Here is a 12,823-nt window from a genome sequence, read left to right on the forward strand (position 1 = left end):
TATTCTAATGCATATTATTCCGACTGTGCATAACACTTTCGGTTCCAGATGACAGGTGGTATGGGAAACTTGACCATATAGAGGTTTATCAAAGAACATCATAATCAAAAAGGAATTCATCATCTCATAAGACATACTTCTTTTCTTAAAAACTCCCCTAGCAGAAAGGAAAGTGTTACAAACAGACATAATAATAGACATAAAACTCAAATGCATCATCAACCACTATTGAAATACTTTATTTCAATAGTGGTTGAAATGAAAAGTATCCCCAACCACTATTGAAATAAATTATTTCAATAGTGGTTGAAATGAATTGCATCCTTAACCACTATTGAAATAATATATTTCAATAGTGGTCGTAGTGAAGTAACCCCCAACCCTTATTGAAATAATTTATAATAATTGTGATATTTATAATAATATTTATCAATAAATAATTATTCAATATACTGGGGGTTTGAATAGAAGTTCTGGCAATTTACAAGATGTTCACAATTGTGCAAATAATATACAATATCATAGAACATGATATGATTGTAGAAAGAAAGGTAAAGAAAATAATGTAAATTTTCAAATAAAAATTAATAAAGAAATTCATTCTAAGCTACGATTGAAAAAATTATTTTAATTGTAGTTGTACTTCAACAGTGTCTGTAAATTGATTTTCAAAATGGAATACATCCCGGAATACTATTTAAATATTTTAATTTAGTAGTGGTTGTATATCAATAGTGGTTTTAAAGTGATTCTTCAGATGAAATACATTCCCAACCAGTATTGAAATAATTTATTTCAATAGTGGTTTTATTTCAATAGTGGTTGCAAAGTGATTTTTCTAATGAAATGCATTCCCAACCACTATTGAAATAATTTATTTCAATAGTGGTTTTATTTCAATAGTGGTTGTAACATGCTCTTATCATAAGCGAGAAAAAGAACAAAACTCCTCAGAAATATTTTTTTCAGGAAAGTACATTTAGTAATGCATTATTAACATTTTGGCAAAATCAACAAGATTCTTTTATGTCACATGATTCACTCTGGTGATCTATTGCAATTGGTCATAGTCTGTCGTCGTACGTTATGCTGCGTTTACAATTCTGGATTTTTAACTTTAAAATTGTGAAATTCATGGTTTTACCAATTTAATGTACCAGAAACACTTCAAAAATGATGAAATATGGGTTCAAAATTTGACTGATATCATATTTAGTTCTTTTTAAAGGTCGTCGTCTTTACTCCCACAAACGTGAGGGAAAACTAGATGTTAATTATGTTCATAAAGTCCTTTATCAAAATTGTGAAATTCATGACACCTAGATAAGGAGTTCAGACCCTAGGATTTGGGCAATGTGGCCATGTGATAAATATGCAATGAACCTTAGAAAATCTTCTTCTGTACTCTCATTTATTATTTGAAAAATTAAATCTATGGTTATGATGTCATTGAAGCCGTCTACCTATATTATGAAACTTAATAGCCCTTACTCGTAGCCTGGGGCCAATATAGCCACATATAGTGAACAGGTATTAAATCTGAGAAAATTTTCGTCATTTGTTCAAAAATAAGGGCATGGTTATAAGGTCCATGAAGTCCTCTACCTAAAACGTTAAATTTATATCACGATAAACTGGTTCAATGTGTTCATGAAAAAATTTATCAACAACAATTAGCAATGTTAGATTGAAACTTATACCAATACAACACATACATGTATGTAAACAATATCAGGACTTGAACTTTATATACAAAACTAAGAATCCAACCTTTGTAATTCGCTTGTAACTCAATATTTGACTTCCAATTTTGTCAAAGCATTAATTTTTTTTTCTTCACATTTGAAGTAATTTTTGAAAAATTTGACCTACAATTGTGTCTAAGTCATTTTTAAAAACGATATTCTTATCAAATGAATCGTTAGTTATAGTTTACGCTTCGTAAACAGTTTATCGACCGTGAAACTATGTTTAGCTCATTTATGTGAATTTGGCTTATGGGCCTCTTGTGCCATGATCATTACTTGTTATATTGGATATTACAAAGTATCAAATATAAAACTCATTATATCATTAAATCATTCCAATGAATTTTATGAAAATAAAAGCCAATTGTTAAAAAATTGTTAAAAAATTGCATCATAACTATCACTAAAAGGAAGCAATGGTCAGTGCGAGATGATGGATTTATGCAACACTACCAACTGTAACAATGGAACATGTAATCCTCTGAATGGGAAGTGTGGTTGTGCGGATGGATATGAAGGGTCACTTTGTCAACAAAGTGTGGATGAGTGCAAGACCAGCCCCTGTAAAAATGGAGGGACATGTGCAGATGGACATAAAGACTATAGCTGTGAATGTATCTCTGCATTCACTGGTATGTATTGTATTCCATGGATTTGATTTTTAGCTCACAGACGAATTTCAGGGGAGCTTTTGCTATACCCTCAGCGTTGGCATCCTGACCTGGTAGAGAATTTGCAGCAGGTCCTGTTTAAGTTATTACTTGACATACCTTTACCAAACTGGAATGGATGGTGCATCATAGGATACTAATAGATATCAAAGACAAGGATGCTGAATCTGAGCTAGAAATTTCAGATGCTGGAGGAAGTTAATGGTTTTAGCTCACCTGAGCTGAAAGCTCAAGTGAACTATTTTGATCACATTTTGTCCGTCGTCCGTCTGTCCGTCCGTTCGTCTGTCCGTCTGTCCGACTGTCTGTAAACTTTTTACATTTTGAACTTCTTTTCTAAAACTGCTTGGCCAATTTCAACCAAATTTGGCTCAAAGCATCCTTCTGGGAACACAAATAGAATTTGCAGAAATGAAAGACCGATTATATTCAAAGCGGAGAAAACCTTGAAACAATAGAAAAAGGGGGGGGGGAGGTGCATTTTTAAAAATCTTCTTCTCAAGAACTACTGAGTCAAATTCAACGAAATTTAAAACAAATAATCCTTGTGGAAAGGAAAATATAAATTGCAAAAATAATGGGCTAATTCTGTTTCAAATCAAGGAAATGCGTGATTCAATCAGTGTATTGCTTCGGGTTCGGTATTCCATAGGAGTCTTTGTAAAATTGGTAGGCAAACTCGGTCCAGGGCAAAAAAAAGCCGGGGCAGATTGAGAATTTTCAATTTACGTCGATAATAATTAACCAATGTCATTGAAATTTTCAGGATATTTTACAGACCGGTAAATTTGTATTCGCTGTAAATATTGATAGACAACAATGCGTATTTTGTAATTTATTGACGATTGTTGATTTCCAAGTTGGTAAAATGGGAAGGCACACCCGGGTCGACATTTTACGGGTTTGTGGACCTATTTAAGAAGAAACTAAATAATTTATGTTTAATTCCATACTTCTAAAACGAGGCAGCCATGACGTATGATAAACGGGTCGATCTGACAAAGATGAATTTGTTTGTTGTGCAACAGTTCTCGTGCGTAGGGAATCTTTGAAGCATGCAAAATACATTAGTGCCGATTTTGTGAAGTAAATTGAGGTTAAATATTTCAATGCGTTGACAGTTTTCACATATGACGGCGGTGTTTTGATTTTCGTTTCGTTTTTATTATTAATGCTTTGTAACGTGGGAACTATCGCCTGTATTTTGTAATTTTTACGTATCAAATCAAACAGAGACTTCGGTAAAGCAGACAGTTGACTCTCTACCTGCACAAATTAAGCAAAGTCTGATGTATTAACATAGTACTAAAATACAAAATTCTATCGGTAATTCGGTATGATCTTTTGCATAATGGTTGATTAATGCAATGTGTTTTGTTGAGATGCTAAGCATTTTCTCGACTTTATTCAGTTTAAATAGAGTTTAATATCGCTGACAGAAATATATATATATATATATATATATATATATATATATATATATATATATATATATATATATATATATATATATATATATATATATATAATTCATTTTGAAAAATAAATTGTGCTCTTTATTTGATATAGTGCATGTTTCCTATGTTTAATTGTTTACAATTACTATTTACTAACCATATTTGAGTGTTAAGCTTTGAATTATAAGCAAGATACAGAGCTTTGCTCACAATTCTATGTTTGTATACAGATCCGAGGCCATGTTTTTTGTTTCCATTTTAGATGCTGAATAAGTAATACCAAGTTAAAAATCTTAAGCTGAATGTAATTAACTTATGTGAACAAAACATGACTCAAACCTGTCAGAATTGTGAATTCTGTATCTGGCTTATAATTCTACGATTGACGCTGAAATTTTGGTTGATAATTAGAAATGTCTCGCTAAACGTTAAATACTTGTACCAAAAAATTAAAGGATGATATGCTGTAACTTCTCTCTGGAGGCCCCTCTTTATACAATGAATAATATGAAATCCACATCAATTTTGATAGTTTTTCAGACACTAGAAAATAAATAGGACAAAGTTAAAACATGTGACAACATTTTTCATTGAAGTGTATTCATCAGTCAAGTGTAAGTAAGCTTATAAGAGTCACACGAGTTTACGCCAGGTAAACAACAGTCGTTTAATTATCATGGGGAATATATTTGAATATCTTTAATTTGAGGAATTGAGCGCATTGAGGTACAATTTTCTTCTTCAAATCTATAGGATTTTTTTAAATAAAATACAATAACTATTATGATTTATATATTTAAAATTTTTAAATATACAATAACTAGTAAGTAGTTGAGGAAGTAGATGTACCTATATGCTGTCATATATTTTGATCGCTTTATAAAGTGGTGGAAGGGGGGGGGGGGCAGAACGAAAATACAAGGAATTGGAATTTGAGTTAACAGTGTATCCCTACCAAATGTTTAGTTTTATATCTTGCGTAGGATTTTCTTATTCTCGGTAAAATAGTATTCCATAAAGGTACAATGCCAAAGATTACGTGTATGCAAAAATGTGTAAAATTCGAATACTTTACATTATTTATTTTTTGTTATTCTACCGAGGAACCATATGGCACAATATCTTTCGAACGCCGATTTAAAGTCATTGTTGCTCAGGTGAGCGATATAGCCCCATGGGCCTCTTGTTTTGCAGGTTGAAGTTTTTTGAGCGGGTGCCCTTTTAGGGTCAAGAGATCGAAACCCTGTGGGTGTTTGTAAGATTTTTGCTGAAAACATTTGACGTCCTCTATTTCAGCATAGTATGCTCGCACTTTATAAATCCTTTGTATGCTATGCGAAAATTGACAGGTAGAGACAAACTAACTTGAGGCATCATAATACTGTCTATTGCTATGTACTATAGAGGTCGCTATAGATACAAAGTCTGATTTCAATTATCAGTGACGCTAAGAAAACCTGGTCCTACCTACTCCAGCTTAGCTTTGTTGATACATAATAGTATAAATCCTACCATTCCTATTTGTATGACATTTTAAAAATAGTACAGTATCATATTGTGTCGTATAATACATATTATATCACCATAATAATAAAAAAAAGATATGATATGATACAATATGACTCATATTCTTATGCATTGTCAGGTATGATACAATCATATGATACTGAATCATATGACACAATTTCATATTATGAAATATGATATAATAATAAACAATAAGATATTATATGATAACACATTGTTTCATGATATTGTATTTTATGACATGATAATATTTTAAATATGATATGATACGTTATTGTATTATCAATACACAAGATCATAAATGGTAAATACAATATGATATATTTATCATATGATGAAATACAACATTGAATTGTATTATGTGATGTTATTGCCTTTTTGGTATGTATTTTACCTAATATGGTTTATACGAGGTCAGTTAATTCCATATGGGGTGAGACCAAAGCTCGAGTCTAAAATGGAATTAACTGACCGCGTATAAACCACATTAAGCCAACTACATGTAAAACTGTGTAACAATTATGTCTTATTGACTGCCTTTGTATATAACAATACGTTTTATAACAAAGTTACAAGTTTCAATTTTGGTACGAAACCTGACGTCATTAATACTCTAATAATGACGTCATGTTCAAAAGGAAGAAGATTTTGTACTGACTGTGTGTGGAATATATATGTTCTCTACGTTACTACTGTTAGCCAATGATTTCCTTCAAAATGAATTTAATATTTATTTGTTTTATACAATATTAAATGGTTTGGGGCAGTTTATGCTTTATAAACCGTGAAACGGTTTATAAAAAAACGATAACTGTTTCAAACCATTTTATATCGTATAAAACTAATAAATATTGAATTCATTGCTTATAATTTAATTTTTTACTCTTCATTGTAGATAAAAACGGTCATTTGACCTTTAAAATGAACTAACATTGTACAAAATTCAAACGTAACGTCAAGCGTATTGATACGTTTTTCTCGTTAGTATTACTATGACGTAGGCAACATCCTTTATACGATATGAAATAATTTTTTAGCAAATCAGAAAGCGTGTTACAACCAGAATTAAATTATTTACATATTAGAAGGAGGTAAGATATTTTATGATACAATACCGTACTATATACATGAAATATGGTATTTTAACATACGATATAATACTGTACCTTTGACATTGTACATATAATACCATATGATAAGATATAATATTGTATTACACAATACAATACAATGCAATAATGTATTATAGATAATTAAGTTGGTATGGGACATCCATCGATATAATGTGGATTAATTTAAAAGTACATAATAATTGAAATAGTTTCCCCGGTTTGGAATTTTCAATTTTTACAATTTTTAATAAAAAATAGCTTTTTAAAATATTTGGAGAGGTAAAAATTGTAAAATCCCCAGCGGGATTCGACCTCGTGACTTACAGATTCGTAGTAAAACCTCTAACCCACTGCACTACGCTGTTAGGTGACAATACAGGGAAAACCCTACTTATATAATTACTCTTCATTTTATTGTTTATTTCGATAAAAGTACGTCATAATGTGGAAAAGTCCCATACCACCTTAACTAAATTTTGGTTTAGTATTGATGCCTCGTCTCGTTGAGCTCTGTAATCTTCGATTTTGAGAAATTCTTCTGATCAACATCATTTTAGCAACATTTGGAAAATGTCAATGTTTTGTTTCATTAATATAAATTGGAAACCATATATTGCAAGCAGGTAACAAACATTAATTTAAGCAAAGATAGTCTATATATACATATTAGTAGGTTGTACTTTTTTATATTAGAGATATAAACACTTGAAGGAGCAATTTTATATATGACCTTTGTGTTTTAGGAAAAGATTGTGAGAAGAATATTATAGATTGTCCTGGATCTTGTAATTTGACAAACACTGCAGTGACTGTCGATAAGATTGACGAATGTGAATGTATATGTATTGCTGGATATACAGGCATTAACTGCACGGTAAATACTTTTGAAAAGAACATTTAGTAGTTTACTTTTGGGGTTTACTTGTGGTTTACTCTGGGTTTACTTTTAGAAAATTTTGGTCCACTCGGCGTTTACTTTGGGTTTACTCGGGGTTTACTTTGGATTTACTTGGAAATTGCATTTGAGGTCAACTGTACAGTGTATGCACTGAAGTGTGAAACAGACCCGTCTTTTAGCTTACCATCCTACTCCATGTAATTCCTGCCCCTTGTACAATGTATATTCTGAATATTAGTTAAGCTTCTAGTATCAGGGGTATACCTCTCTGACCGGGTTTACTCTCTGTGTCCACTCTGGGTTTACTCTGGGTTTACACTGAGTTCACTCTAGTAAACCCGGAGTAAACTTAGTAAGTAAAACCAGGGTTTAGTTGGGGTTTACTTTCTGTTATGCTGGGTCTAATCGGTACTGTAGTTTCCATATTAAATTGCTTTGCGACTAAAACTTCATGCGTGGATCGAGTTGTAGAGTCATCTTCTTAAGAGTCCGCTTTTTGATGAGTAGAAAATTTTAAATTTTTTATCAAATTTTACCCTGTCGATCACTCAGTCAACAATGTGTTAAGGTAAAATGGATTTAAAAGGTATATTCAATGTCATTTTTCTAATCTGGATCAAAATGAAATTTATGAATATACTCTTCATGTATATATGTACATAGTGAACATGAGTTTACCGTGAAACTATATTCATTTTAAAGGGAGGGGGGGGGGGGGCATTTTTAAGTCCTTTTAAGTCCTTAATATATATATTGCCATTTTGTAATTCTATCACTTCCTGGGTGACTTATATCAGCACATAACAATTACTTTTACAGTTGAACTTCGATATCTCGAACACTGATATCTTGAATGCAATGGATATGTCGAAGTCCTTTGTAAGTCCCAACCACTTATCACTCTTGAGTAATTTACCCACAATATCTCGAATACTCGGATATTTTGAAGTTTTCAAACAATCATATCTAGATCGAGATAACGAAGTTTGACTGTGAAATTCAGAAGAATCTGGAATAGATCATTTTTGATTGAAAATGCACCGTTTACATTTCCTCCTTTATTTTATATAAAAACCATGATTATTTCTGATGAAGGAAGAGATTGATGAATGTGCCAGTTTTCCTTGTAAGCATGGAGCCAACTGTACAGACCGTGTCAGTGACTACCACTGTTACTGTACAGAGGGATGGACAGGCAAGAACTGTGACCAGCAAATGGACTATTGTACAACCACCTCTAACAAGTGTCAGAGTGGGGAATGTTTCAACTTGATTGATGATAAATACTGCAGGTTTGTCACAGGTTAAACCATGCTAAGATTAAAAAAATAAAAAACAAAATTAAACTAAAGGGAACGTCCAAGCAAAATATAAGATTAAAAGACCAATGGTACATGTTTTCAACAAGTTGCTGAAATAACATTTCTTATAGTTATTGTTTTATTGAATGTATTGTTAAATAATCAGTGCAGAAAGATTTTATCACTTAAAGTACTGGATGTATAACGACCACATTTTGTACCTAATAAATGAATGGTCCGATATTCTTATTCATGATATCATTTTGAAGGTGTTATCAAATAAAAATACTCCACCAAAGGAATTTTCAAAATTTTGATTTTGGTCCAACTAATTAAACCTTGAATTTTGCATTCAAGTCTTTGGGCAACGTATGTTTTATTGAGATTTTGTAAAAAGTAGCTTAGAATTCGTAAAACTTTCTTAATTAATACATGCAAACTTTCTCTTTATTAAAATATAAAAAAATGAATCATTTCCATCAGATATTTTGACGACATTAAAATTGACTTTTTTCATCAAGATGAGATAACTCTTTGATAAAAAAAATTAAAGTGAAAAATGACCGGCTCCTTATATGTTGTCTGCCATGTGAATTCGGTTCATTCCGCTTTCATAGTTATCTAGTAATACATATTTAACTATTTCAAAATGATTTAAAATTGTTCAATATCCCTTTAGTATATATTAAATACCTTAAAAATTAATTTTGTAAGCAATTATCAATTTCAGAAAATGTTCACTTGTTTGCCATTCTATTTAGAATTAGTTTGCTTGTTTGCTAGGTTAAGTGTTAGTTTTAACTGAAATATACAGGAATTTGTTTACCAAGGGGTTGATAGGGGTAGAATACAATATATTACTGTATACAGGGTTAATTTTCCCCAAGTAAATTTAGATATTTTACCCATCTTGATTTTCCCCAGACACAGTTGTATTTAGAGAGATAAAATTTGAGACATTGGAATGGGATCAGTCTAACTTTTGCTAGCTGAAAACGAAAATAAAATGGGGGCTAACGTTTCACTTAATACAGTACTATGTTGTGTCCCGGTTTATAGATGCAGTGCTGGTACAAGAGGTGATACATGTGAGGACATACCAGATGTGTGCAATGTTGTCAACCCATGTACAACAATGGGTTCATGTACAAATTTAAATGGAACAGCGGAATGTTTCTGCCAGATTAGTAAGTTACATGTAAACATATACAACATTTAAAACATGTTTTAAAAACCTCTATATTTGCAATTGCTTTTTTCCCTAAATCATTTTTTAGAAATCTGTTGTATATTAATACAAGGAAAACAAATTAATTTAAGCATATTAGAAGATAGTCAAACTGCATATATAAGACTACAGAAACAAGGAATTTCATGTATATTTGATTTTTTGTTAGACTACTCTGGAAACTCTTGTCAGTTATTGAAAGACTTCTGCACTGGGTCTACCACATGCCTATATATGGGCATGCCTGGTACTGGAGGGACGTGTACTAATCTGGAGAGTGGATGGTACAACTGCCAGTGTCAGACAGGTAAGGTGCTAAACAATTGGTATCTGATATACCATGCATGGATACCAAACTTGTTGCTTTCTAAAGATCTTAAAAATTTTAAATTGTTATACATTTACTGGTACTATATATCATGTTGACAATTAATTGTTATACATTTACTGGTACATGTAATAATTTCCAAACTTCTCTATATCAATATATCAGTTCAATTTATTATTAGATCTGATGTTTGTACAATAATAAATCATATTATGATATAATTGTTGCAAGGAATTTGGTTTTGCAAGATGTAAAATGATCAGGCACGGGTCATTGATTTCAGTTAGGAAATAGATATGTGAGATGATACATTTAATGTAGTTGTTTAAGACATTGTAAGTCTCAGAAGAAGAAAAGAAAAGCTAGGCAGAGAATTTGAGAACAGATCGATAAAATAATTTACAACAAAGAGTTTGAAATCAAATACATTTAGTACAAATATTTGTGAGCTATTAAATGATTTTGATTTACAGATATGTCTAAATTTTGTGGAAAAAAGGATGTTTCATATAAATTGAGAAGTTATAGACAATTGCTGAATGAAAGCCCCTGATAATTTGACCAACCTATCACTGTAAATTGACATTAGTAGGAAAATAATTAGACAGTATTACTGCATGTCATTTTTAGCTGGGCTTTGCTGAAAGCAGTCCTGTCTGAAGGCATGCAAATTAATTGCCAGTGTTTCTATATAATAGCACAACTGCAAAAGTAAACAAAAAACAAAACAGCGCGAAAGAAGAAGCTACTGCGATACCAAATAGTTTAACAGAGAGCCATGTTTTTTTCAATTGAAAAAATAATTACATGATTTAAAAACGAGACTATGCAATTTGGACATACTTACAATGCACATGAAATTCCGTGAACTACTTTACAAGGCATTGGTATTCGGCTAAGAAATGAAGGTTGATTTATAAGGCTTGTTTCAAAATCTAATGCACCGTCAAATTTTTTCTACTAGACAAACATATTTTTGTTAATAGCTTACAACATTTGCCGGTAGTTGCTTTCTGACACTTTGCCAACCTTAAAATCATAGAGACAGAGAGATTGCCAGTCTTCACTACACAATATGCAAATGCATACATGTTAACTCTACCGATTTACGCAGAAGTCTACCGCTTTTTAGCTCTGTCTCCCGCCTACCGCTTTTCTTCAAAATATGTTCCTTGTTTTGATAAATAGCCATTTTCGAAGCCATTGTGGTAAAAATTCTCGTCAGGTTTGAAATTAGCGCGTGACTTTGAATTGGAGCACACAAAGGCTTTATTAAGTCGCTTGAATGACAAGTTTTCAAGCATGTGTTTTACATCGAATGATGAAAGAACAAGACATGTCGATATTATCCTCGCAAAGGAAAAAGACTGAATATATCTTTTAACTTGGCCATAACAGTAAACTTGACTTGCAATTTATTGAATGCTGCATTTGTAATAAATAAGCATGTAAACATCGTTTTGATATTGAAAAAGAATATACGATTTCCTACTAGCTCTTACTTCTCTTATATGATCAATTTTGGCAACTTAACCTATTTTTTCTGAACAAAGGCAATTGTTAAAGTCTCTGCACTCAAATATTTTTCCTTAAAAATAGCTTACCGGTAATCAATATAATGGTAAATGCATGCGAACATTTTTATTGCTAGTGTTATATAATATTACTAAATTTCAAGAGTCTTTTATATTTTAGTTGATATCGTTAATTACTAATCAGAAACCCTAACTACATATGTAGTACATAAAAATCTGTGCTTTGAAATATACACGAAAAAGGCCGTGCGCGATGCTACCGTTTTTCGGTTTAAAATCTACCTATTTTTCATCACTGTAGGTTAACATGTATGGCAAATGACACATCAAAAAAGCTTGGCTTTCTGTTCTTCAGTACTTTGATTTCTCCATAGGTTATTCAGGAGCCACATGCCAAACTAAGACAACCCTTTGCTCAACCCTGAATTGTGGAAGTATTGCTCAGTGCCATGAGGAGATTGGTTGTTACTGTCCAGAAGGGAAAATCCTGACTGACAACAAAGCATGTAAACGTATGTAATTAACCCACAGCTTCAGTAATATTGTACAAAGCATTATGGTATATGTTTGGATATTATTATTACTTATTAGGTTTGTTACCTACTGAATACAGAAATATATAGGGTTGATTAATCTCGTAGATGTTCAGGCGAAGCCAAGCCGTCTATGAGATTGATCAACCCAATATATTTTTGCAGTCAATCAGTAACAAACCTAATAAGTGTTTTATTTTCCCGAGGACTATCAAGTGACATATTTATTTACAAAAATTGATGATCTTAGCAAATTAACCCATGTGAAAATTGCCTATAACATCTCATCCAATTTAACTGATTAAAACTCCTAATAATTATCAATCTCACCTTTCAAATACTCTTTGGAAATCTTTGCTTCACCCATGTTTACTAACAGTGTTTTGTTGCCTGCACTTCAATTTTAAACGCACCCCCCCCCCTTTCCTCTGTAGAGATTTGAGCAAATCTTGACACTTCCATTTTTTCTGATCCATACACAATAA

General features: G+C 31.8%; 1 protein-coding gene across 1 annotated transcript in view; it reads left to right on the plus strand.

Moving 5' to 3' along the window:
• Positions 1-12,823, plus strand: part of LOC105346442 (uncharacterized) — a 48,924-nt gene that overhangs the window by 4,820 nt on the left and 31,281 nt on the right. Inside the window, exons 3-8 of the mRNA XM_066065792.1 lie at positions 2,159-2,380; positions 7,259-7,389; positions 8,509-8,705; positions 9,774-9,901; positions 10,112-10,249; positions 12,180-12,317. Of these exons, the coding sequence (XP_065921864.1) occupies positions 2,159-2,380; positions 7,259-7,389; positions 8,509-8,705; positions 9,774-9,901; positions 10,112-10,249; positions 12,180-12,317 (954 nt within the window). The remainder of the gene's footprint in view (positions 1-2,158; positions 2,381-7,258; positions 7,390-8,508; positions 8,706-9,773; positions 9,902-10,111; positions 10,250-12,179; positions 12,318-12,823) is intronic.

Source organism: Magallana gigas, chromosome 7 (genome assembly GCF_963853765.1).
Source record: "Magallana gigas chromosome 7, xbMagGiga1.1, whole genome shotgun sequence".
Lineage (NCBI taxonomy): Eukaryota > Metazoa > Mollusca > Bivalvia > Ostreida > Ostreidae > Magallana > Magallana gigas.